Source organism: Heliconius melpomene, chromosome 1, assembly GCF_056956725.1.
Source record: "Heliconius melpomene rosina isolate 202511_hmr_F chromosome 1, ASM5695672v1, whole genome shotgun sequence".
Taxonomy (NCBI): Eukaryota; Metazoa; Arthropoda; class Insecta; order Lepidoptera; family Nymphalidae; genus Heliconius; species Heliconius melpomene.
In genome coordinates, this window is record NC_140389.1 from 15,666,233 (window position 1) to 15,694,050 (window position 27,818).

The 27,818-nt window shown below is 30.9% G+C and overlaps 5 protein-coding genes across 22 annotated transcripts in view; 3 read left to right on the plus strand and 2 right to left on the minus strand.

The window, feature by feature from the left end:
• Positions 1-1,580: 1,580 nt before the first annotated feature.
• LOC146541725 (androgen-induced gene 1 protein-like) lies at positions 1,581-6,436 on the plus strand. The gene is made up of 2 exons (XM_085195654.1): positions 1,581-1,658; positions 5,875-6,436. The coding sequence occupies exons 1-2, from the start codon at positions 1,581-1,583 to the stop codon at positions 6,412-6,414; spliced, it is 618 nt and encodes a 205-aa protein (XP_085051780.1). The 3' UTR covers positions 6,415-6,436.
• A 461-nt stretch (positions 6,437-6,897) lies between these two features.
• Positions 6,898-9,213, minus strand: LOC146541726 (protein asteroid-like). Its single transcript, XM_085190947.1, has one exon. The coding sequence runs from the start codon at positions 9,059-9,061 to the stop codon at positions 6,914-6,916; it is 2,148 nt and encodes a 715-aa protein (XP_085047073.1). The 5' UTR covers positions 9,062-9,213; the 3' UTR covers positions 6,898-6,913.
• A 749-nt stretch (positions 9,214-9,962) lies between these two features.
• Positions 9,963-15,868, plus strand: LOC146541727 (la protein homolog). Its single transcript, XM_085190969.1, has 6 exons — positions 9,963-10,231; positions 10,780-10,946; positions 12,858-13,118; positions 13,529-13,672; positions 14,289-14,400; positions 15,232-15,868. Exons 1-6 carry the CDS (start codon positions 10,105-10,107, stop codon positions 15,561-15,563), a joined length of 1,143 nt encoding a protein of 380 aa, XP_085047095.1. The 5' UTR covers positions 9,963-10,104; the 3' UTR covers positions 15,564-15,868.
• Positions 15,869-17,795: 1,927 nt separating this feature from the next.
• On the plus strand, positions 17,796-19,354 carry LOC146541728 (uncharacterized). Its single transcript, XM_085190957.1, has one exon. It carries the CDS (start codon positions 17,934-17,936, stop codon positions 19,209-19,211), a length of 1,278 nt encoding a protein of 425 aa, XP_085047083.1. The 5' UTR covers positions 17,796-17,933; the 3' UTR covers positions 19,212-19,354.
• Positions 19,355-20,243: 889 nt separating this feature from the next.
• Positions 20,244-27,818, minus strand: part of sky (GTPase-activating protein skywalker) — a 72,435-nt gene continuing 64,860 nt past the window's right edge. For 10 of the 18 annotated variants that reach the window (XM_085191077.1, XM_085191094.1, XM_085191033.1 and 7 more), the window contains 4 exons: positions 27,571-27,674; positions 24,969-25,103; positions 23,949-24,299; positions 20,244-23,803 (listed from right to left, as the gene is read on the minus strand). In XM_085191077.1, the coding sequence (XP_085047203.1) occupies positions 24,158-24,299; positions 24,969-25,103; positions 27,571-27,674 (381 nt within the window). In that variant the 3' untranslated portion in view covers positions 20,244-23,803; positions 23,949-24,157. Of the gene's footprint in view, positions 24,300-24,968; positions 25,104-25,145; positions 25,278-27,570; positions 27,675-27,818 lie in introns of all 18 variants that reach the window. The other 8 variants (XM_085191110.1, XM_085191115.1, XM_085191122.1 and 5 more) reach the window with 2 other exon arrangements.

The following is a 27,818-nucleotide window of genomic DNA, read 5'->3' on the forward strand; positions in this document are numbered from 1 at the left end:
CTATTGCTTTAATCTACCAAACCAGTGCAGTGCGCGATTTCTTCACATCAATACGTGTTTTTTTAAATTAAAACAACACTTTATTTCCTTTTAAGGTTATAGATTTTTTTATTTCATTTCTTAAAGTAAAACATGAATTATACGGAAAAAAATAAGATGTTTCGTCTCTTATTCCATTCAACGGTAGTAGTTATAAATTTGTCATGTATATGTTACGATCAAATGTACGTGGATTTACCTTTTCCTAATGAGACATTAAAAAACCTACCTTTGAAAGGCCGGATTATTTATTTGACGTTTTGCTGTGTAGTGAGTATATAGCATATATATATTTTTATAATATACTGATTTTGTAAGTAAAAATAATTTTCTAATAAAATCAGAATGCTTAAAAATATATTTTACTGTGAAATCTTTATTCATTTATAAATATTGCCAAATACCATTAATGCTACCAAAATATCAGCAATATAAAACATTGTGATATACCTAATTACAAAATAATCATAGTCGACGAATACGAGCTCGTCGTGGCGCAGCGGCACAAGGGTGTGACTGTAACGCGACGGTTGTGGGATCGATCCCCACTGGAGGAAGTAAAATATTAATTTACGTTTATATTTCCATTATTTCGCTCTGGTGACGAGGCAAAGTGCGGCGTTGAGTTCTGCCACACAACATACAATGCCTTCAGAGTCCTGCTGTATGCCAGATACAGCGTGAAAAATAAGAAATAAAATAATCAAACTTAAACAATATTTATATTTGTGCAGAAAACGTTGCCACTTCCGCCTTTTGAATATAATTTAATATACCTAACTAGGAAATGGCCATGAGAGATCTTCGGGTTTGACTTCACTTTGTTTATAACCATTATTACATAACCTTCAACTGATTTTTTTTCATTTTTAATTCCCAAGAGTATAATTAAAAAAAGTCATTAAGACACTGGGAAAATGGAGAACAGAGTATCTTAAGTTTCCCTACTACATAGGTAGGTTTCCCTAATACATAGGTATATTTATTTTCTCAAAAAAGGGCTAAGACTTGAAAATAATTGAAATATGATCAATCCCTCGTATGATGGAAGCGACGTTTATCGCGTTAACAATCAGACGCTGTCACGGTATGCCATCCAAATCCAACGCCAAGACACACTGTTCCCATTTAGACACCTGCGTTCCTAGCTTTCCGCAATGACTTTAGAATTCAAAGGGAATTGAGGAACTAAAGTGTTTTCATGAGAATTTTCCCTAGGTTCCCAGGTTCCCTCTGTCTACTGCTATGTGCGGGATACAGTACAAACCGCTGACAAATGAAATGAAAACTTTTTAGTAGTTATTAGCGATATTTATTAACGATGACAAATCTAACTCTCATTGTTGTTTTCATTACAGTTGCTGCAGACTGCGTACCACTTCATAGCACTCTTGAACGACATCGCGGGTTCAAATTCATCGGAACCAAAGAGACAACCTATAATCCGACGAATTAAGGACAGCCTCTTTCCAACAATTTTTAGTACAAATATTTATGTGTCTCTCCTATTTTGGGGGATTTATCTTAATGTCGACAAAAAAATGCTAGAACCTTTAGACATTGAGAAGTTCTATCATCCACTCATGAATCATGTTATGCACAGTACAGGCACTCTGTTCGTATTTATAGAATTATTAACATCTAATATCAATTTTCCTTCGAGAAAAATTGGATTTTCTATACTTTATACGTATTTATTTGCTTATGTTACATGGTTTTTTAGTATCTACTATTTAACAGGTAACTGGGTGTACCCAATGTGTGAATATACTAGTACTGCCGTTGTAACTCTTGTTATTGCTTTAGGCTTAGTATTAATGGGGGGGTTTTATGTGATTGGGGAGAAGCTGAATAGTATTGTGGGCATTACTAAAGGATACGCGACTAAAAGTCGAGTCGGTGAAAGGAAAATAAAATAAATATATTATGTTAATAAAATATTTATAGAGAATGTTATTTTATTGTTAGCTTTACGTTGTATCCTGACACTATGATATGATAACACTCCTTTCGAAATAAGACAGTTCCGTTTTCCACTTCCCGCGGAATTCTGGAGACCTTGCGTGCTGAGTAGCGAAACTAAACACCGCGCTTTGCATCGTTACCAGAGCAAGGTAATTATAATATTGCTTTTCTTCGTTGCTTGCTTCGTACACCATTCACTACGTATATCATGATACCATGGATACAAGATTATAAAAATTAAATGATTAATGGATTTTTAAATGTTTGTACTTCTGTGTTAATTTATATGAAAATTCTTATTTTAGGACATATCTCATATAAGGAAAGTATCTCTATTCAACAAAGTAAGTAAGAACAAAGAAAGTTAATCAATTTTTGACAATAAAATTACAAAAAAATCTTGAAATTAATAATATACTTAATTATTGACATTATCAATATTATAATATAATTAATTGTAATTCCATACCTTATAATTATTAGTTGGCAAACATTTAGTTTTGTGCTTTTGTACGAAATCTATCGTGTAGATCAAATAATATGCAACGAATAATTACTATTCTAGCAATAGTGCCACTAAATGGCTGCCATGATTACTTTTCGTAAAACTGAACAATCTCATATTAGGCATCTTTATCCTACACTACCCAGAAGGTATTTTATTTTATGTTCAAATGCTCATTTTCGAATCGTCCTTGGTACATTTTAGGACAAAAAATATTTAGCGTAATACACAATTTTTTGCTTATAAAATTTAATTGAGAGGCGTTAGGTACAAAAAAATATTTATTACAATTATATATTTTTCAGTTTTTTATGAACGTGTATCCTGCGTACCTACAGCAAGCGGGGCAGGCAGAGAACATTTAGTGTTAAGAAACTCAGTTTTTCCTGCACACTTGCCTGGTTTTCCTTTCACGACATAGCTTAAGTGATGGAACCCAACAACGCGCTTTTTCTTGGTATTTAATCAAGAAAATATTATTTGAATCCACACATTTCATATCCGATTACTACTATTATTAGAAAAAAATATTAGTTTCTATCTACTTAGTGATTACTTTCAATAATATGTATATATGTGTGTATATTTACGCACAAAATCCAAATTACGTAAGAAACACTTATATTTTGAATATCTTAAAGAGTGTACGTCATACTAATATTATTTATGTGAATGTTCGTTTGTTTGTTACGCTTTAACGCCGAAAGCCAAATCTACTCAGCCGCTTATCATGAAAATTTATACATTCTTAAACCTTAGGGATTTGAAAGGATAGGATGGAATATATATTTAAAAACGTTCTTACCATTTTGCCTATAATATAAAAATAGGTATAAGCGACCGAAGCCGCGTTTGAGTCTCTAGTAATTACATATTTAATAAATCAGTAAAAACTGTAATTCACGTAAATTAACGTACTTAGGATTAGAATATCAATAGTTGCACCTTGATTGTAGACGCCGACGCGCGCAACATCCTCCAAAATAATTTGTTAAAAATTAATTTAACTATTTCAAAATTAGTTTTTATTTAGTTTTTTCAAAATGTTGAGGCCATTATTTCATATAGCTGTGGTGGTTATAAATTCTTTTACTATTTATTATGATCAAACGTACGTAGAATTACCGCTACCGGCAAAAGAAATGAAAAATCTACCGCTGAATTCCAGGAGCATGTATCTTACGGCATGGTGTATTGTAAGTATGATTTTTCACTTAAACTAAAAGGATTACTTAGTGGCTCATTTCTCCATTCTCTTTATACATGTTTCTCTTTAGGAGTGAAAGGCAAAGACTATTTTTTTTAAACGCTATAGTATCTTTCGCCTCGACAACCTCTTCATTGAGGCCATTCGTGGCGCACGATTCCCAGTTTTTAGGGTTCCCCTACTTTTTAAGGAAAAAAGGAACCCTTATAAGATCACTTTGTTTCCGTCTGTCTTTGAAAGAGCCTTTATCTCAGAGCGCTTGGAGATATCGAGTTGAAATTCAAACCATACACCTACCCACTCATCTACAGCTCCATGATTACCTACCTGAAAAAAAATGCACTTCTATGTTTACTTACAAAAAAGATATTATATATAGCAAAAAACACGTATTTCGACACTATCAAGGGAATCAAAATTAAAAGGGTACTTCCGATTAGCCTAGAATTATGAAATTTGGCAGTCCTATCTGTAGATGCTCTACAGATAGGACTTGTTCAGAAAAAAATCTGAAAACTATATGTTTTAGCACTACCGGTGCCCTGGGCGAAATTTTTTCGGCGCCCCCTAACTACATTTCAATAATATACAAAACAGGGAATGAGTACAACGATATAACCATGAATAAAATTTCACTTCTTCTAGCCTTTTTATCTGCGAAATCTTTTATTAGGCATTCAGGCATTCAAAGTCTATGTTTTCTGCAATTTTATTTTCAAAGTTGATAAATATTTCAATGACGATGACTTTGTTTTTTTTTTTTTTAGATATCAAAGACGACGGTGACTTTGTTTTTTTTTTTAAATCTTAGACCATTTTAAGACATCTTTGCGCAAAGCGCCCTAAACGGGCTTCTACGGCGCCCTTTTTATCCGGCGCCCCTGGGCTGTCGCCCAGGCTCGCCCTACCCTAACGCCGCTAGTGTGTGTAGTTAAATCACAAAAAATAATACGACGAGGGCCCCACTTACTGAGCAATGAATGATGGTCATTTTGTAGAGACCGAATTTTCGTTTTTGTTTTAGTAGAATAAATTTAACGGTCTGTTTAATATGATATAATACAGAAATCAAAAAATGATTCAGATGATTTTTTTGTGCTTCACGTTCTATCCGGTATATAGCATGGTAGACAAATGGACGCAATGTTAAGACATTCGAACCCTACTTTCCGCCAAATTTTCGGGTCAATGAATGTTATTTAGTAGTCTCAAGAGTTGAGATCCTCCACTCACTACTTTATGATTTATAAATATTATCAGTACATGAAATTACCCATTGCAAGGTAACTTGAGGAAGCTAGCATTTTGTCTCCGCTAATCTCTATTATATATAGGATGGAAGCATCTATGTTTCTTTTATTATATTATTTTTGTTAATTACTTAACTTTGTTAAGTTGTTCACTATCAAATCTATGATATGTTTTCCAGATCTTTAGTCTTAGATTAATATATGATAGGTTTTTAATTTTGTGTGTGAGGCTAATCTAACGCTCGTTTGCCTTGTCCTTTTATCATAAAAAAAAAATCTTTAAAGTGGGCGGAAAGTGTAATGACACTGATAAAAGTAATTTAAAATTATTAAACCAACATCAAATATCTCACACTCCTATCTTAAAAACTACTAAACTGAATTTGACAAAAACTGGACATACTTTTAGTATAAGTAGGTACTACATTTTAATCAAAAAGTAGCGTCTCAGTACGAGTTTTAGTTTTCTAGATATTTCCAGGCATAAAGACACGGAATTAAGCATACGTGCTAGGAAGCGTAAATTAATAATTATATCTAAATACTTATCATTCAATATACAAACTGATGACCTCCTTTTTTTAAGAAGCTTAAAAATATATTACATTTAAAACCTCACCTCGCAATGGCACAGCGATTGTATTAGTTGGTTGTACAACTTTATTATTGTGTAGTATATTCAATTCAAAGAATAATTCATTTTTAACCGACTTTTTAAGAAAAGGAAGTGGGAAATGTCTCGAAAATTCGGCGGAGAGTGGGGAACGGAGTTTCAATATTAATAAGAAAATTATACCTGGTTAGTCTGTGCCCTAGTCCATTCCTACACCCATGCCCTCCACCTACTCTGCTATGCGGCAAGCGTGAAGCTGCTAAAACAAAACTAATAACATTATATCTTTTTACAGATACTGCAAACTTTATACTTCAGTATTGCCTTTTTGAACGACATGATGGGAACAAACGCTCAGACAGCCAAACGGCCACCCATCAGGAAGATCAAAGACACCCTATTCCCCATAGCCTATAACATAGCTATGTACGTTTCATTTACATTTTGGTCTTTGTACATAATAAATAAAGATTGGATCGTCACGGAAGAAATAGAAAAGCTGTATCCACCTATTGTGAACCACTTTATGCACACCACAGTCTCAATTTTCATGTTTATCGAAATATTGATGCCGTATAAAACTTACCCGCCACGCTTGGTCGGCCATTTTTTTCTGTTAACGTTCGTTATAATTTATACCATTTGGTTTTTCATTATTTTCGCAAAATTCGGTGTGGGAATATATCCTCTTTTTAATTATCTAAATTGGCCAGCCAGGATATTGTTTTGTTTTGTAAGTATAGCTATAGTGCCCTTACTTTATAATGTTAGCGAGAAATTGAATGATTTTGTAGCGTCCAACATATATAATAAAGACCTTACAAAATTTATTTAATTATTACAATAATTATTTTTTATGATACTGCGTATTTAATTCGTTAGATAATATGTTTTGGTTAATTCGTAAAGCTCATAATTATATTTAATAAAAAATGTTGCATAAAAAATATATTTAGATGAAAAAAACAAACAGTGTAGGTATTTATTTACTCTATCTGACTTTATGGCTAGATGCGAGCAATAAAAATATTTCTTGAGCTGCCTCAAGCATGTCTCCATTGAACACTATCACATTGAGACATATTAAAACAAATGTGGCGTTAGTTCTGCCACTCAGCACACAATGTATCTAATTCAGGCAAGACGTTGTCAACGGAGTGTATTGATACTAGGTTCTCTCTGCCAGCTGCCTAACCGGCTATATACAGAATACCGTGCAAAGCTGAAAATAAATGTTGGGGAAATCTATATATACTATAATAGAAATATAGTCTTATAAAACAAAGATTAAACTTAAGCAGAAAAAAAAACAAATTAATTTTAATAAAAAAACACTATATTTTAACTTCAAATTCAAATTCTTTAACAATAAATGACAAGTCATCTTGTACTTTATTTCTTCTACCCCTCTTTTTCTTCCCGGACCACACAACAGTTGATAAATTCATTTTTTCCCTTAATTTATTATAAATAGAATAAAGACTTTCATAAAATTGTAGCACAGAGGAAGCACCTTTCAAGTAATCTTCTAAAAACTTCAATGAGTCCAATTGATTTTCCAATTTCAATGCTATATTGTATACAAAAGTTCCATTATAACATTTTGAATAAATTGTAGTTTCAAAGGGTGTTCCACAAAGAATATTTAATGCATTAACTTGATGTAAGACTGACTGGAACTGAGCAAATGAGTGTATTTTCTTAATATCGTAGCTTTTTGGTTTTTTCAATATACTACTATCAATTTCAAAATGTTTTAAAAGAATGCTGGCAGCTATAAGACAATCGTCATATTGAACTTTGTTCTTATTAAATAAAAGCTCTGTATTAACTTCAGTAGTACTATTTTCTTTCAATTCCTGCAGTTTTTTACTATGTCTATTATTAAAATGATAATGGCCTCTAGGAGTGCCAGTTTTATCATCAATCACTTCCAACATAGTATAAGACATGAGCAGACTAAGAACATGATTAGCCGGGACTTTGCAATTGGCTATCCACCAAAGTAAAGATATCATATACAATTGTAAATTGTCTGGCAATAGTTTGAGTGAATCCCAATCTAAATTTGGGAGTTTTGTATCAAAAAAATGATAGAAATATGAGTTTAATTGTGTTTGAGTCAAATTTTGAAACAGTATATCTAATAGTTGGGAAATACTATGTTCCCTATTAACAGGTGTTTTACGATAATTACAATTTTCTCTTCCAGCATATACAAAAGTATCTCGAGAGAAGTCTGTCATAATGTCAAAAGCATATCTTATTAATGGTAACGCACTTAGGAAGCTGTCTGTGTCTGTATAATCTTCTGCTTGTGGGTTACATAAATATAGATTGTGTACATATAAATTTAAATATTCCTTTGGTATTTGATTTTGTCTAATTTTTTCTATAAACCATACAGGAACATTATTTGGATTTATATCAGAAATGTTTTCTTCATTGTCTGTGCTTTCATCTTCTGAGTTTTCTGATTCTTCTTCATTTGAGTCTTCAATATCATCTGTGTCAGGCATTTGTAGTTCAAATTTTGAAGAATTTTCCTCACACATACCGAAATATTTCAAAGATGGACAGTCATTACTCTTATATCCATCTATACTGTTTTTAATTATTTCGAATACTTTATTTTTTTGATGTTTTTTAAGTCTCCCTAGAATTTTTACTATGGCTGAGTCTAAAGTCTCATTCTGAAACCAATTAAACAAAGAATGTATACTTCTTTGTTGATCATTCTTCTTCTTTTTGCTTTTCTGTAACTTTAACTGAGAGAAGAACTTCCTAAAAATCTTCTTTTCAACATAATCGTTGCCTAACATAGTCGCTAATAATGGTAATAATTCTTCTTTCATTCCACCAAAATTTTCACAAAGGTATTGTACTTTATATAGTTTACATTCCATGGCATGTACTTTATTACCATCCTCCTCTATAGCTACAGGTTTTGTTTCCAATAAATTAAATGGAATATAAGAAACATTGTATATGAAAAAATCAGAGTCGTAACTAAGCACTGGACAGTCTAAGTGTCTAGCTAGCGATGCTATTTCGTCGTCAGCTTCATAGATACATACTGTATATTTAATATTCATCTCTATAAGTATTTCTATGAACACATTTCTGAACAAAAGTGGAAATATTTGCAAGCTATCTTGAGTAACTGGGTCTAGGCGGCTACAGTTCTGCAACTTAGATCTGAGGCGAGAAAATACTGTCTTGAGTTTTTTATTCTCGTGGCAACCATCGAATAGGACAAAAGCAGTTATTTTACATTTTCGCAAATTCTTAAAAAATGTTCTAACATATGCTGCGAACTTGTCATAGTCACCTCCAAACGCTGAAAAACTATTAATAGATCTGTAAAGTTGAGCACATAAACTGTGTCCATCAATGACAAGGTTTGTATCGTGTAAATAATGTTTTTTCATAATAGTATTTTGATTACAATTAATATAAGTAGTCAAACCTCGTACACCCATGATTGTAAATATAATAAAACATGAATATATTGATTAAAAATATACCATATATTTTTATTGTTTATAAGTCTAGATACTTTGGATTATCAATATTTATATTTTTTAACTTTTATTTAGGTTATAAATAAAGTTTAAACATGTTGAATGAATTATTTGAAAGTTTTAATTTTGCAATTGAAAACAATAATAGACTAAGACAGTAATGACAGTATACACAGATTAATAATACAATAAATTTTGACATAGGCTTGAGTCTTGATATATTAAAAGTGAAACTGTTACACTTATGAACAGAAGATTTAGTAAGAAATGAGAAATTCTGTTATTAATAATATTAAAATTTGTATTATTTTTTTATTGCCTAAACCAATAATTGAACTAACTATTTTATTTTTTATTAACTTCAGCTGTATCTTGCAAACAGGAAGTAAAATAATAAAAATGTAAAATTAAAACATAAATTTAAGATATAGAAAAAAATAAATTTTCAAAGCTTAGGTTGAGCTCAATAGCGTGAGTTAAAGAAGCTAAAGACAAAGACAAGCATGCTGATGGCAGCAGGCGGAAGCAACATGATGATGATGAAATTTTAAAGCTGTTTACGATTTTATATAAACTAATATTTTAAATAATATTATATTTTAAATAAAAAATAAGTATATTTTAAGAAGTTTTTTCCAAAAATTTTATTACATATAATTTATTAAATTTTGATTTTAAAATTTTAATAAATTTTATACATATTATTTAACTGGATTTATAAAATTGCAACATATACATCCCTATTGGCCCACACTTCAAATTTCAATTCGACATGCCGGTGCTTGCAAGTTGCATGTGGTCTATAATAGAAACACGTGTTTTATAATACTAACACTTTTTCTCATATTTATATAATTTAAGTCATTAATTAATAAGAACAATTTGCCCTATACTCTGATTAGATACAGTGTAGAACTTTGAAGCATTAATATTAATAAAGTGCGCCTTAATTTTTGCACGCGTGCATATACACATCTCAATCAAGTACAAATTTTCTAAAAATGACGGAAGAAAAAGAAGTAGTAGCAACAGAGCAAAACAATGGGCAGGAGAACGACAAGGAAAATACTGTTGAAGAAAAAACTGACCTGGATAACGCTATTATACGGCAGTTGGAGTATTACTTCAGTAAGTGAAGTTTTAATGTCAATTAGTACTAATTTCTTCCCTATGTTAATTCTATTATATCTTATATTTAGTAAAATTGATGCTATTTTCTTGATTTTCTCATCTGAACAATTACAAATTGTATGTCATAACAATTTTAAATAGGTTATAATATAGATTATTTATATTTATTCCTAATAACTAATATTAGTATCAATTACTTATGCTATCTTGAAATTAATGATTCATAAGATTCTTGATGTAATGTAATGTAATGTAAGATTCTTGAAATATGTAACATACTGAAGTGCCCGACATATTTTATAATGTTAAAGTAAAATATTTTTTATGTATATTATAGATATATTCTTCTTTGTCATCAGATAAAATTGTACATTGAATAATGAAACATATTGGACAATAATAATATTTTTAATTTATTTCCTTAAGTTAGGAGCAAACATACCACCATTGCATTAAAAGTCAGATGTATTGCCATTGTTCTATAATACAAAATATGTCCAATTTAACTTTGAATTAGGCCTTCAATATTATTTATTACTTTGTAGGTGACATCAATTTGCCAAGAGACAAGTTCCTTAGTCAGCAAGTGACGCTGGACAACGGTTGGGTGCCATTGGACATACTCACAAGGTTCAACAGACTTGCCAAATTATCTACAGATACTGATATTATTGCTGAGGCAATTAAAAAGTCATTGTCAGGATTACTAGAGGTATTATTTTTATTAAACTACAGTTTATAGTTTTTTTTTACATAATTTTCAAAATCATTATTTGGAAATATATAAAAACTAGGGACCCTCTTGCGGCTTCGCCTGCTTTAACTACTGGATTATTCATATAATGTATGTTTGCAAAGCACTTAAGATAATGTGAAAATTAATTAAACCCTAATGCAACCCGCATTTTCGTAATGTCAATAAGGATTTTCCAATTGTTTTACACAGCAAGGATTTTTTAGTAGGTACTTTATTTTAAATCTGTGCTACTAATCTCTTCAAGTACTTATTAAAATATATTTAAATTACTATTTTTAGATAGTTAAATGACTATTTTTAAACGGAAGAAATTATAAACAAAAACCTACCTACTAATAACTATTAGAAAAAATATGAAATCAAATATATCATGCTGAAATAATACATTCAACTCCAATTATCCAATATGTGCAAACGCATCTAAATCTTCGTTGCTATAAACTCAGGCGGGTTTTTTTTTCGAGCTTGTGGTTAATGCTGAAGAGGGTATTCTGTCCCTGATGAAAAGCAAGCACTACGTGGCTGCCTGTGAGGAAAATTAAATAGAATGCATCGGCCGGGAATTGAACCCGGGCCGCCCGCGTGGCAGGCGAGCATTCTACCACTGAACCACCGATGCGTGTAAGGCAGGCGGGCGCGGCGGACGCACTTGTATAAGCAAAACGTCGCGAGGCGCGGAGGGACGCGAGTGGCGAGCCGTTGCGCAGCAAGGATTTTTTGATATTGTAACAACTTAGTACTTATTAAAATGAAAAACAGTAAAAGACAGTTAAGATCTAGATTAAATGGCCAGCGTAACTAATATACTTATTTATATGCTGAGAGTAAGGGATTAATTAAACTTGACTCGATACAGCTGATGTATGAACGGCGTGATGTTTTAACAATTAAATGCGTTTTTCTCTAAAACTATTCGCAATTTCGAAATAGTGTAAAAAGAAAATTTTATCTTCGTTTAACGTAGAAAATTAATAAAGTATTTTAAAGGATAAGGATGAATACCATTATTGAAAAATATCCCTCACAATAAAAAATATATTGAAATTACTATTTTTAGACAGAAATATGATCACTACGCGTTATTCTTAAAAGATACGAATATGCTGTCGCGGACTTTTGTGTAGATCTTATTAAGAGGAACAATACTCCAGTACATTACTTTCATGTAGTACTTACCATTAAAGCAACGCATGCGCGAAAGTGTCTCAACTTTATACGAATTTATCGTATTTATGTTAATTTACATAAGAATGTACAAATAATAAACTATATTCTTCTCTGAGAAATATTCGACCTAATGGTGAAAACCGCATCAAAATCTGTTGGGTGGTTTAGAAGAAAAAGAGTTAGAAAGTTCAGACAGACACGAAAAGCGACTTTGTTTTATAAGATATAGGATTTCAACATACCAGGACTTTTAGTGACAAGCACATGGATGGTTTCTGAAAAAGTGCAAGAGCATGTCTTGCTGTCTTAATTTTCAATATTTTCCTAATAAGACTTTTTATTATTGTGTAAATGACATTTTATAAAATATTATATTACTATAGAATCTTAGAAGTCTGTTGATAGTTGAAATTTAGCAAAATTTTAATATACAAAACAAATGTAATTAGAGTAGGGTGTCTAAAATTTTAATGTCAGCTAATTTGAAATTAGTAATAATTTATGATATTTAATATAAAGGAGCTTAATATTTAAGTGTTATTATACATTTAGGATTCCTTTTCCTAAATGTATAATAATATATATACTTTTTTAGATAACATAAATAGCCAAGAGGCATAAGTTCAAATCTTGCTATAATTCTTTTTCTTGTTTCTAATAACTTAAAATACATATAATTAATAAGAATATATTTTTTAGATATCAGAAGACAACAAGAAAGTGAGACGAAATCCAGAACAGCCAATACCAGAAATGAACGAAGAGAGGCGCAAAGAGCTATCTTCTAGAACAATCTACGCCAAGGGCTTTCCAAAAGATTCTGTTTTGGATGACCTCCTGAAATTTTTTAAGCAATTTGAGGAAGTCGAAAATATTATAATGAGAAGATATTTAGATCGGCAATCGAAAAATCGTCTTTTCAAAGGATCAGTATTTGCTACTTTTAAAACTAAGGAACAGGTAATACTATAAAGATACTTTTTAGTTTCACACTGTGTCCCGCACATAGCAGGCTAGACAGAGTTCCCCACGTTTCGCCGATTTTTGTGGTGGAACTTAACAGCATGCTTTGCCTAGTTACCAGAGCAGGAAAAAGTAAATAAATATTTAATTTTCTCAAGTGGGAATCCACCCACAACTTGTCAAAAAGTAAATATTTTTGTTATATCTGATGTTACCCACACTAGGCAACAAAACTACCTACTCTCTCCTAATACTGTTTAATTTAATGTAATTTAGACATTCATATTTTAAAATATATTATCATAAAATATTATAATATTGATTAATGGCAAAATTAATTTATTATTTTTCTAAATGGTTAGGAAGAATACATTTGGAGACTAATTTTATCATATATTTATTTTTAGGCACAAAAATTTATAGACACAAAAGGTCATAAATACAACGACACAGATCTCATCATCCTATGGCAAGAGAACTATATACAGCAAAAACAAGAGGAGCATGCTTCTAAGAAAGTCAAGAAAGATAAGAAACATAAACAAAAAGAGGTATTTTTTTATATAAAGTAATATTTTTTGTTTATTTTTTTTAATTACATCAGAAAATTATGTTTTGATGATTTAAAATATGTGAGGCAATTATGGTATTTAGCGTGTGTCTATGTCATGTCATCATCTCAAATCAAATTCAATAACCAAGTTTTACATGTATCATTGTGGCATGGTCAGGTTGAAATAAGTAAGAGTTAAATGACACATTCTATGTTTGAGAGGTGGTAACCCTGATTGTAAGTACGTAGGTAGGAATTTCAGAATGATCAAAAAATTAAGTTAATCCTACGATTAAATTCTGTTTTTTCTAATAATTCTGTGATTTAGATAATCCATCTATATTGATTATCTAAAAAACAGAATTTTTCAATTTAAGCTATATGTAGTTTCTGAGATATGTTCAACTCAATAAACTACATTTTTAGCTTAATATCTTCAATTTAAAATGATTCAAGGCCATCCTCACATGTAAAATAGAACATAGTAACTAATATACTTTATAATGTTTTTTAAATTTGTAAAAACCTAATTGTACAAAAAATATTTTTTTAGGTTATAGAATTTAAAATATTTTTTCCTATACTTTCAATAATTATTTTGTTTTGTTTTATAGGAAAAAGAAGAAAAAGAAGAGTTCAAGCTTCCAGTAGGCACAGTGTTGCACTTTAGCCAAGGACATGATAAAATGACAAGAGAAGATATTAAAGAAGCACTGTCACCTTTAGGTATGGGAAATATTTAATTTTCGTACATTGATTTGTTCATCTTTGTAATTATTAGAAATAAATTAGACATCACCCTTATAATATATAAATATTTAATGTTATTAATCCTTGGTTCCCAAGGCACGCTCCATGAGATCCATAGTTTAGTATTGCAAAATTATTATTTTTTGTTATTATTAATATGGAAAAATCAGCTTGAAATCCTTTTAAATAATTAAAAAATATGTTTCTTAAAATCATACACTTTATTAATAATGAGTGAATTTTTGAAATACCCACTCCCAACGCAGTGACAACACTTAAATATGGTGTTGCCACAACATAAAAGTGGGTAAATGAAAGCTTTACTAAAACACATGCAGATTTATTAAATAAATTTGTGTGCACCTAAGTATTGCTACATATAAATATACATAATATAAATATTATAAGTAAAATGGAATTTAAATTACTATTTAATAAACATAGGTCATTTCAAAATCACTAGTAATAATAACTTTTAATCATAAATAATTGTGAGTTTGTTCACCACTCAGGACAATATTATTTTAATTTTCCTACTTTAATAAGAAAAGAAAGCATGGCATCGAGTTCATAATTCAAAACAAAACAAACAGAAACAACAGTGTAAAATTAAGAAACAAACTACATGTCCCTATTTACTTTCACCAAATATTTTATAAATATTTAAAAAAAACTAGAAAAATTTTATTGTAGTGGGATGTTTTTATACATTTGCTAAAAAAAATTTTCTGTCTAAGTGTGGAAACAGACTTTAAATATGTTTAAAGAATCCTATATATTTACATAATATATATTCTCTAAATACAGGTAGTGATGTTGCCTACATTGACTTCAAAGTAGGCGACACTGAGGGCTGGGTGAGAATGACCAAAGAAAATAATGCAAAAGAAGTAAATGAAAAAATAACAGATGGCAAAATCAAAATTGGCGAATCCGAGGTTGTGTTCCGTCTACTCGAAGGAGACGAAGAAAAGGCTTATTTAGATAAAACAGTTGAAGAAATGTCCAAAAGACGTAAAAACATGAAGAATTTCAAACAAAATAAAGGGAAAAATTTCAAAGGAAAACAACAGGGTAGGAAGAGGAAGCAAGATCAACATGGCGACGCGCCACCACCTAAAGTCAAAAATGATAGCTAGTTTTTATATATTACCCAATATGGTACTTAGTCTTAGTAATTCTATTATTATTCTGATATAGAGAATATTATGAATAGATTTTAAATACAATATATTATGATGTTACACAGTCATGTCTATTTGAAGCTTACTTTTTAAAATCTTTGAATCAATTGTTAAGAGTAAAATGTTCTAATTAATAAGTGATTCTTTTTAAACTTCAAATATTTCTTCAAGAAATGTTGATCCTTTTCATATAGAGGAATATCGCTTTTTGTATCCAAAGTAATTACCGAGTATATAATTAAATTTATATTTTACAGAAATAGTGGTTTTATTATTTGTGCATGAGTTTAACCCGAGTATTGATTCATAAATAGTAATAGAATTACGCCAGTGGCATAATATGTACATAATAAATATAAAATTTATGTCATAAATTTATAAATATGTTTTATCCTTTAAAATGGTTTCCTGAAACTAATGCCTAAAGTCTAACGTAATAATTTATAAACATCGGTTAACTACTTTCTTAGAAACAAAAATTTGAATGTTAAAATCTTTATATGTTTCTAAAGTAGTTTTCTTTCCTAGTGTGGAATAAACACTTTAAAGTATCAATTAAATTGTTACTCTTAGTACGAGTGTCAATTATATCTTTTAGCATTACTCTAAACCCGTACACAGTAGGGTAGACAAAGGGACCCTTGTATTATCGACACTTCGTTCTCCATATATAGTCTGGCAAATATGTTATTGATAATGGGAAGCACGCACGGCAAATTGCGCAGTATACTATGCGCAGAGAACGTTCGATCAGTGTTACCCTGTTATGTTGTTTTACCCCACGCTTAGCAAATCACATTTACCTATACGATAATTAAAATATCTGTCTATCATGTTTATGTTGTAGTTAATTATACAAAACGAAAATTTTATGAGGATACGTAAATATCGAAAAATAATCAGCTGTTCCATACATTGTTGTCGAGAATAAAATCAAGACTAGCCCGAAAAGTATAATCATTTTTTTTTGTCAATAACTAATTAATCAATTCTAAGCTTCTGCTTATATATCTAATGGCACATGATATTTATCTATATATATATATATATATATATATATATACACACTTATGTACAACATAAACATTCAGTATGCATAATACAAGCTTATATACAATGCAATATGGATAAAGAAATATGTGGCAATATTTAAGATTATATATATAAAAAAAATATTGGGTAAATTATTTAAATAAATTTTGGGGAAAAAAAAAATGAGAGTGAGGTATCCCTTTGCCATACAAGTTACTGTGCGTCAGTGTGAGCGCTACGTCCTTACAGGAAATTCGCACCCACACGTCTTTAAAGGTACTATCGAGCTCACACTATATTGTTCAAACAAGAATATAATTAATTGTAAACAAAAATGCCTTTTACCGTTTTGATTATTTGCTTTATTATTTGTTAATTTTTATTTTTTACTTTCTTGCATGCATTAATTAACGTTTTAAATAAAACGGTAATAAAATTTTGATTTAATTTGGAGATATAATTTATTAACATCATTTATTTGTTAAGACCTCTATTTCCATTATTTAAAAAAATTTTTACTTACCCATAAGTTGATTTTGCATGTTGCCTAACGCCAAAATCTTGTATTTGTTTGCTTGTTTTATATATTAAATTTACTTTTTAAATTTTACTTTTTTTATTGAATTTGGATTGAGAAGATTTGTATGTGGCCTCATTATAATAATTTAATTTAGTTTTTATTTAATTTTTCAATTTACCATATCTTCATTTTGCATGTTGCTTTGGTGTTTTTTACTAATTTTTATAATATTACTAGATAAATATGCTCTACTACGCCATTCTGCATATATGATGCTATCATATGATATTATATTCATATTTCATAGTAATGAACTGATAGCGTTGCACTCGACTGTACCGTAGCCCGGTCACACCCCGCAACGATTCCCCGCGAGCCCTAACGGGGAATCGGTCCGGCGTGAGCGGGTGTCTATGTGCAGACATCAAAATACGCTTTCTGCGCAATTTGCCGCGCGTGCTTCCCATTATCAATAACATATTTGCCAGACTATACCATTCGATTTTCGAGATATCACGTATAGGGCTATGGACCCTAGGACCCCACACAACCATCTATTTAATCATTTTATTTTTATCTGTAAACAGTATTTTTATACTGTAATTGTGGTACAGAATGCAGTAACCGTTCATTGTTGTCACTTGTCACTGGTAAAAAACTGTCACGTCAAATTGTTATTTATTTAATATTCGTCAAATTGAAACAAATTGGAATTTACTCATGAATATTATTTATTACAAATCAATACTTAACGCTTGTAGTAACACTTAAAAATGAAACCATCTGCCGAAGGTGATAACATCGAAGACGAAAATGTTAAAGGAGACGTCATTGGTAACACTGTCTACAGCGAGCGATTTGTTTTGAAATTGTTAATCAAATTCGCCAATTTAGACACTCTCAAAGAAGAACTACAAGAAAAATCACTTGAGGATGACCTCTGCACTCTATGGGACATGACTGCAGAGAAAGATGTAGTGTTATTTCTACAAAAACACGATGTCTTTAACTTATTCAATTTCGCGCTTCCAATAATAGATTCTCCCCGCATAATCGAAATTTTGATTGGGATCATTGGTAACATGTGTTGTCAGAAAGAAGCTGCTATGGAACTGCTAAAAATGAACTCATTTCTTACATTGTTGCTAGAATATGCCAAATCTGAAGACAGCTTAATTATAATACAAGTACTGCGTTTTGTAAACAGTAGTTTATTTTTATCAGAAAAGGATGAAATGTTCAAATGGATAGATACTTTCATTAGAATAGGATATTCAAACGCTTTATATTTTGTACTAAGAAATTCATCAAATAAAGATCTTTTAGTGACAGCTTTAGAAAATTTTAACACAATTTGCTCATATTGTAACACAGAGAAACATAGCACAAATTGCTTTGGTCATTTCGTAACCTCTGAAGCTGTAGAATCTTTAGTAACTGCATTTACTGAACTAACTATAAAACAAAAGGCATCTTGTGAAAGAGAGGAGCTGGAGCGAGTCTTAATAATAAGTTTACAAATAACATTGAATTTAGTTGGCTTCGACAAATCGTATGAAGTGTACTGTGAAAATAAAGTAGACATACTGAAAATAATAACAGAAGTGCTTTCTTACTATGAAAATAAATTTGTGAATCAAAAAGAGATTGATATGGATCTAGTTGATGTTATAGATTCTAGTATAACAATTGTAAAGGAATTAGAATTAAGTGGCATGTGTGGGTTAGAAAAGTTCTTTAAACAAAGTTATAATATGTGGAGAACTTTGAGTAATATAGCAGAATCTGATAAAAATGGAAGTTCAAGCTTTGAAAATGATGATAAAGAGGAACTACAAGTGTTTTCAAATCAAATGAAAATATCATTAAGTAATTTAATTTTTAATTATATAGATAAATGTAGTAATATGCATTTGTTTAAAGCCCTGGATGAAATTGGATCAGATTTTGATGATATGTCAAGTTTAGTGAAGGACAAAGAGTTGTGGAAATCTGTTTGTGATCGAGTCCTTAATTATAAGACTAGGTTAAAAGAAACTGAGAACTGCTAGTGTTTTATGATTTTAATTAAACTATTGGTGTGATTATGTATTTCAAATGTATTGATGAAGTGGTGTAAAACTGTATACTCCATACATTTAGTTCAAAGTCGATTTTTTTGCTTCATGTCTGAAATTGAGTTGTGGAACTCATTATTACATTTATGTTACCAGTGACAACAATTTTTTATCTGTATACTTTTCCCTTTTCCTTCCTTAGTCATATACTCAATGTAATTACAATTTATAATGCCTTTAAATGGACAAAGATGGACAAAATGTGATGTGTCAATAACCTTAATTTGCCTGCCATTTTATTAGTAATATATAAATATTTTTTTTACCATGTATTAATTAGGGAATGAATAAATATTTAACCCTAATTATGTTATTATTTCACAATTCCTTATTATTTTTTAAAGATTTTTTATCCTCCACAGACAGAACTACATGATTTGATTATAGTGTTTTTTTTTGCTTTACACTATATCCCACATGACAAGATAAGTAAAGAGGATCTTGTGTTATCACACTATTATCTGCTGAAATTTAAGACGTTGCGCGTAGGTAATTGTCAAATTATAGTACTTCAGTGCTGGAACTCGACACCGTACAATGTACGCCGTACATTGTACAACCAGAGTGGAGAAATGAAAATAATTTATTCGTCGTAGTTGAGATTGAACCCACATCAATCATGTTTCTAGCCAAACGCAGTCACGATGGCACAATATAGAGCATTTATATTTATAATATTCTTTCCACGATATTATGTTGATATTTTCTTTCGAAACTTACATTGTAATCACTTAAAATCAGTAAAATGTTATTATAATTTTTTTTAACAATTTAATTAAATTATTCTTTATTTTATAGAAATATTATTAAAAAAATATAACAAAACAAATATCATAAAATAAAAAAATCATAAAATACATTGCAACTCAACTACAAGTCTTAAATCGTTTACTTCATGTAAATGAAGCCCAAGAACCATGTTTTCTTATTAAAGCAGGGTAATAAAAAATAAATAAAACAACCACATATACAGGATTATATATTTTATACACGTAATAAAGCAACATTTAGATTACAGTAAACGAGTCCGACCGTAAAGCGGACAAACTATTCGAATGTAACAGTAGAACATTCACGCACTCATTCACTAACCGACACTGACTGACACGACTGACAATGACACGCTTGCCATACAAAAAAAATCACAAATACTGTAAGAACGGAGATTAATAACTTTACATAATAAACGTAAACACTAACTAACCGATACGAGTAATCGTATATTATATTATTTTATGTATATAATAATTAAAAAAAACAAGATAAAGACTAGATCAGTGTTGCCACACCGATTAACGATAAATTGCTAATAGCAATAACGCAAACGTGACACTGGCAACACATACTCAAATACGTATCATAAATTATATTTTTTATTATACTGCATAACTATATTTTAAATATTATTTTGTGTATATAAAAAAGCAAATATGTAAGTTTTATACACTAATAACTCTGTTCATAAAAAAAACATGAGTTAGGCCAGTTTCACAATGACAGCCTTAAATATCTTAAATCCATTAAATGGCTAGATAAATAGATACACAGTACAAAAAACAAGCAATTCATTCCACTATATATAAAAATGTTGCAAGACTTATTCAATAATAAAGTAAGATGTGTTGCCAGTGCACGCCAAACAAGTAAGCTAACAAATATATAGTCCAGACATCGACGACCGGACGAACAGTCAACTATAATATACAGTATAAACGTTTCTCTACCTAACTAATTATCAATATAAATTATATAAATAATTTGAAATTAAAAACAAATCTTAGGCTTCAAACGCGCCACGGTACCGCCTCTACAGTAACATAGAACGAAATATAAATCACTTAAAAATAAACACTAAGAACAATTAAAAGTGTACCGCAATAAATATTTACAAAGGCAAAGTGAACGCAAGCTTTGTACCCGCCTCGGATATGTTTCCAATTGTGACAAAACATCTAAATTATACAATTACCGAGTTACAGTACGGTCAACGAGTCGTGGCCTATCAGAAGTTAGCTATAGATGGCTGCCCAGGTTGGATTTTACGAAATTTTCTAAAATTTTACCATTTTCTTATAGAGTGTACAATGCGAAAACCTTCAAAAAACCTAACTTCAAAGCGGCCACGACACTTCGGCTGTATTATACACATATAAATTACAAAACTTAAATAAAAATGACCACGTACATCGAGATATGAAAACACCCACAACAAACTTGTAAATATTTCAGCAAATACGTTATAGACATTACCATTCCAGCAAATTGATCCGAATGGTCCACTTTTGGCACATTTCTTTAAAATTCTTGCTGTATCACACTCACGCTGTATTCCGCATAGGTCAAACAGAGGGAGCCTAGTGATAAGATACCCAGTTTCCCAAGCACCGCCGAATTTTCGGGGCATTTCGTGTTGATTCATGGAACCCAACACCGCGTTTTGCTTCTTTATCAGAGTAAGGAAATGAAAATATAAAACAATTCATTCTCCCGAAAGGGAATCTAACCCACGACTGTCGCGTTTACAGTCACACGCCTATGCCACAACAGCATCGCTAACAGCCTTCGTTTTTTTTTTTTCAAAATAATACTATACGACGCATGGAGTGGCAGTGTCTATAGTGAGAGCTGCCGTTTTATTAAAAAAAATATTGTCTGGCAACACCTATTATAATGCCATAGAGTAAATACGCAACAGATTATAAATTTATAAACTCTTTTTACTTTAAAACGTCGCTAAATATAGGCAAATGTTTGAAGTTGAATTCCACCAAACTAATCAATCGAACAATACTGTAATGATCTACATATGTAACAATATACGATATGTATTATAGTAAAAGATATGCTTATACGAAGTTTACTTTTTATTCCCAAAACACTCTTTTAAGTTACGCGTTATTATGAAATTTTCAAACATTTGCCCATACACTACTAACTCTTTGGTACATTTTGTGAGCAAAGACGAGTGTAGAAGACAAGCTAAGCGATATCCAATAGTCGATTACTTGCGTCCAAGATCCTACTACATACTTCATCTGGATCATTTATAGTAGAACGATCGTTACACATACATAGCTTTATATGAATAGACTACGACACTACACACTGCACACTCAATGTTTGTGTATGAACACGAGTGTCTCTAATTGCTTAATTTATGTGACACGATAATTAGTGTCACAGCAGCGGTTGTGTGTCCAAGTGTCTAGTATAGTTGGTATGGTATGGTCCTTTAAATCTGGCGTTCTGAGCGTCTAATATAGTTAAAACATTTTCGAACAGATTTGACGTTTTCAATACACCGTACAAGTGTAAACAGTACATACAATAATATCTGACGTTTATGTCGGAATGTCTGTCGTAGTCTATTCGTAGAATAGGTCCGATCCAGTTCAACATTTTAACACCCATATTCCTCCGAAAATTTGACAAAACAACTTGTATATTTTGTTCATTCAGCGGCCGTCCCATTATATGGCTGACATTTGATCTTTCACTGGAATGTTCACAATCTCACAGTCGTAATATTGCTTTCTGCGTTTAACACCCATTTGTACTTATTATAGATTTATATATTATATTATATAATAAACAACCTAATTTCCCCGATTCGTTGTCTTCAAAGGACAGCTGTGTTTTAAGCCTCGGGCAAAACGTCCTCGCTATCGAGTATCATTTCGATTTGTCTCCATGTTATATTATTTATTATATGGAGCGATAAAAAAATCATATCGCACATAATGCACTGAACCGATTTTGATAAAACACTTTTAGAATTAGACGTAGTTATACAAAGTAAATTTAATCGATTTCAAAGTTTAATAACATTTTTAGAATTACATTTTTTGAGTATTTTTTGCATATTGTATAAAGTATATTTTTTTGTTAAATAACGTGACAAGACAGACGCCTATACAGAATATTATACTCCTATAATCATTAAACCCATTACTTTTACTGATAATAGAAGAATAACATTTTATTCTACACCAAGTATCCACTTCTATTGAAATGTTTTAAATAATTTTGCATGACTACGAACAATTAACAATGCACCTAGAATAAGAGCAAGCGAATCACAAGTCTACTAGACGGCAAGGGAACATACGACTCCACAATAATATTAAAAACACGAAATATTATACCTAACGAATATCTATAATATAGCCCATTAACAAACATGGCCAATTTTCACAGATAATAATTAATAAGCGCGATTAAAAATACCGCAAACGGCAACACCTGTCAAAATGGCGTATACGAATTAAAAAAATATAATACATATTTGTACGTATATTATAAATTCGCGCGCGCTATTCCGAAAGTTAAAATGATCTGCCAAAGTCCAACGAAATTAAATATATATATTTTTTCTTGAGTTTGCCTTAATTTATAATACTTTTAATTAATAATCGTTGCATCGATCGTTTCACTAGGGGCGAGACCATCACATGGGATCGAGATTACGTCACTCCGTACCAATTATCGATGTTTGTTTAACGTAGTCGGGTCCTGCGGTCACATCACTACGAGATATTTCTGTTCTGTTCTTTCTAATATGGCGTTCCGAGCGTGCCAGTTGAGCACAAAATCACTTCGCCAGTGTCACGTTGAATGGAGAACTCACGAAAGAGGTTGTACGGTAAAAAAAGAGAAATAATATTACACAACATACGAGATATTTACTGTCAAGATATTTGGTTGAAATTTGACACTGACATTTGTCTATCTGAGACCTAGATCTACAGTTTAAAATTCAAACTTTGTTTAATATGCAATCTTTTCCATTCAACGTGACATTGGCAATAGAAACTGATCTGCTATTGAGATTTAGTCCCAAAATCTAGACTCGTTTAGACGCACTGGACCCAACTAAAAGTCTAAGCTCCGGAAAAGCCGTAGACTTCTAGCACACGTATTTCAAAGTCACCGCTGGGACATAACGGGGGGTTGTTGAACGTGGAGCAGCGGTCCGTCTTGCCGAACCTTATGTTCTCGTCCATCCAAATGGCCTGCCCATCACTGGAAATAATAAAAAGTTTATTTATTTATTGTTTTATTTCCCTGCTCTAATAGACAACAAAGTGCGACTTAGATTTTCGTCATTCAATACGCTGTGTCTTCAAAATTTGGTGCATGGGGAACAGAATGTCTTAGCACTATCCTTTTCCTATCCTGCTATGCGGGAAAAAGCGCGAAGCTGCTTTTTTAAAAAATATTTTAGCTTCACGCTTTATCCTTTACAGCAGGGTAGAGATTTGGAACCTAATATCAAGACATTTCGTTCTCCATTTACCTTCTAAATTCACTTGTTTGTTGAATGCCGGAACTTAACGCCGCATTTCGTGAAAATGAAGGTTATTAAAGTGTAAAGTTATAATTTATAATGTTGTCTCGTTATATATGCTTACTAAATGTTCTTATTCAATGACGGACACTAATGAAATTGTACAATTTGTTAGTGACACACTAAAACTTTTCAGCAACACGTAATTCAAAACGACATTAGTAGAGTATTGTCAAAGAATCGTGGCCGCCCTGAAGTTAAGTTTTTACGTGAGTAAAAATATTTAATGTCGTAAGAAAATTTTTAAAATCAAATCTGAGGGGCCATCTACAGCTCAATCCACGACCACGACTCGTCAACTAAACCAAACAACATTTCACCTAGGGACAACACATCAAACATACCCTCCTCCAACGGTTATCATGGTATTATCAGCCGCCATGAAGAGAGAATTGGCATGAGACGTTTTCACGTCGCCCTCATCTTTGGAATCTTCCTGGCATCCCACCCAAGGGTACTTGGCCCTAACCGGATGAAGGCTAAAAAGAAAATCGGATAAATCAATAGTAATTTGTACTAACCCGCCTCCGATGGTGATCATTTTGGAATCCGCGGCCATGAAGAGCTCGGAGGCGTGGGATACGCTCTCGCCCTTCCCGTCCGCCCCGATAGAGCACCCCACCCACGGATACTTGGCGCGCTCCGGGTAAAGGCTGTAAGCGAACTCTTGTATGTATGTTTGTGTTATGTTGTACAGGGTATTAGAATGATGGGGTTTTTTGTGACTATTTTTGTTATTCACACAATTGTGATTAGGATAAAAAAAACGAATATTCTGAATACTAATTTATATATTTTAGATTCGAGGAACTTACACTTTATGCAAGGATTCACTAATAATATTAGAAATAGCAAAATTAGAAATTCAGGTAACAGGGTGAACTCTTGGAAAAAGATTTGGATATTATTGCCAAAAAATAGATAAGAAAATGTAAAAGAAAAATTTAATGATAGGTACTAGAGAACCTCTTCAATTATAGAAATGAACAATGTATAGACAAGATTTAAAACGAAATAAGATTAAAACATAAGAAGTGAAACCAAAATTGGCTGAATAGACATTATGTCAAAATTCAGGAAAACAACCAAAATTTTAAATTAACTAAATAAAATAGTATTTTTACTATATTTTAAATATTATAACTAAAAGCAACTAATTAAAATATAGAACTAACTACTTGGCAGCATTAAGTATGATATTAAAGCGTTCTAAAAAGCCGGTAACCTGATCGTACTCGAGTAAATATAAGGCGATAAGCAATTTGTGAGATTTTGTATATTAGTGTATATATATAGCATTATAATGTATAAGATTAATTTAAACAGATAAGTGTGATAAGATAATAAAAATAATTATTCGATATTGGAAAACAATGCCTCTGCAATATTTTTTTTCTTAATATGTACTTTGGAATCACATAATAGGTTTGTATTTAATAATTCATTATTAATCTGTAATAAGTATTGAAAGGAGTAAAGTTCATGATAAATAGGAAAAGTAAAATATTCTTTTGACAGGTAAAGTGTTTGAAAAGTCATAAGTTTATGATACGGGACGAAAATCAAATATTTAAATTAAAGGATTGGGTGGGTGGGTACCGGAAGTGTTATGACACTCTATTCCCCACTTTTCATCTGAATTCGAGACATTGTGTATAAATGGCACAACCGAAGACCGTGAACTGTCTTTCTTGAGAAAGAGAAAAAATGATCGTCGTCCAAGGGCAAAAGTGTATTAAGAATTTGAGTACATAAATAAAACTATGAAAAAAGTCTCATATCAGAAATAATAATATGCAGGTGGTATGTAAGATATGGAGTAAAGTTAGTGTAGCAAGTAATGTCAGACACGTCATAAGGTGTAGACACTGAGAGTAGTGGAAAGCCGAAAATAAAAAGCCTTTACCCGAAGAGCCCAAGAATAAGTAAATAAACATAATATACCAAGTGATATATATTTTGTATAAAAGACTTTTCTACTCTTTTTTACTTTTAACTTGTTGTTTTTTAATTTAAACTTCTTAAAATCTTCTTTAAAAAAATACATCACTTGGTTGCAAAATTATATCTTAAGAGTTTATAAAAAATAAAATAAATGTAATGCTTAAAACTATTATTACGTAAATGTTACAGTAAAATAAAAAAAGAAATTAGCTTTTCACGGAATCTACCACCAACTGTTACAAGCGTCAAAGCGATCTAAAAAATATAAAGCACTTTAATAATAAATTAAGCAGTACAATATAATAAGAGTAATTGAATATAACTAAAATAATATATTTCTATTTTATAAAATAAAATCATGTCATCATCGTAATTTTAACTTACGTACGTTAACGACGTAATTTTTCTTAAATAAATGATTTATTTAAGAAAAATTACGTCATCATTAATAAGTGACCAATATGAAGTGGCACTTAAAAGTCGTAAATTTAATTTAATTAGTATGGAAACTAAAAACAAATATGTTTTATCATGACTTATGAAGGAAACTTAAGGATAACTCAATCTGAGAGACACTCTGTCCTCCACTTTTTTAAGCAGATCAATGACCAAATTTTTTTTGAAAAAACTACATTTGTAGAGTTTTTATTAAGGAACGTCTCAATGCAAAAACATATGTATAAAAGTAAAAATCTTTTAAAAACAATTGACGTCTAAAGTGATTATATATTATGTTATTTAGATAATATTACATAATATAGCTATTTAGAATAAGAAAATAACTTTTTACCACTACTAAGTCGTTATTCGAACGCAAGAGTAATATGCTAAATAACTGTCATTTTACGTAAATTATTTAAATTTGATAAATTAAGTTTTTATACAAAAAACCAAAGTTAAACAACAAAAAATAAAATAAGTAATTAATGTATAAATATTATGAATTTACAGTTTAAAAGTTGTAAGCTCTAGCCTATACAGAAATATAAAAAAGTCACTTACCTAAAGAGGAATGTCTCGCCGGTGCCGAAGTAAGCCTGTCGGTTGCCGCGCTCGTCCTTCTGGTTGCGTTCAAACCATCGCGTAGAACAATATGCACCGAACACCTTAATGTCATGAAAATTCAATAGATAAATATCAAAGTTTTCCTTTTTTAAGATAGGTAATTGAAGTTTTATAGATAGATTAATCATTTAAACTAATTCACAATTTAGAAAAGCAGAAGTCTGCTTTACCTTTACTTTTTTTTT

What these genes read in the sequence shown, in the direction of transcription:
- LOC146541725 (XM_085195654.1), top strand. Translation starts at nt 1,581, where the DNA reads ATGCTAGAACCTTTAGACATTGAGAAGTTCTATCATCCACTCATGAAT. An exon ending in ACAGTACAGGCACTCTGTTC is followed by an intron (nt 1,659 to 5,874) that starts GTATTTATAGAA and finishes ATCTTTTTACAG; the next exon opens with ATACTGCAAACTTTATACTT.
- LOC146541726 (XM_085190947.1), bottom strand. Translation starts at nt 9,061, where the DNA reads ATGGGTGTACGAGGTTTGACTACTTATATTAATTGTAATCAAAATACT.
- LOC146541727 (XM_085190969.1), top strand. Translation starts at nt 10,105, where the DNA reads ATGACGGAAGAAAAAGAAGTAGTAGCAACAGAGCAAAACAATGGGCAG. An exon ending in CATTGTCAGGATTACTAGAG is followed by an intron (nt 10,947 to 12,857) that starts GTATTATTTTTA and finishes TATATTTTTTAG; the next exon opens with ATATCAGAAGACAACAAGAA. An exon ending in AGAAACATAAACAAAAAGAG is followed by an intron (nt 13,673 to 14,288) that starts GTATTTTTTTAT and finishes TTTGTTTTATAG; the next exon opens with GAAAAAGAAGAAAAAGAAGA.
- LOC146541728 (XM_085190957.1), top strand. Translation starts at nt 17,934, where the DNA reads ATGAAACCATCTGCCGAAGGTGATAACATCGAAGACGAAAATGTTAAA.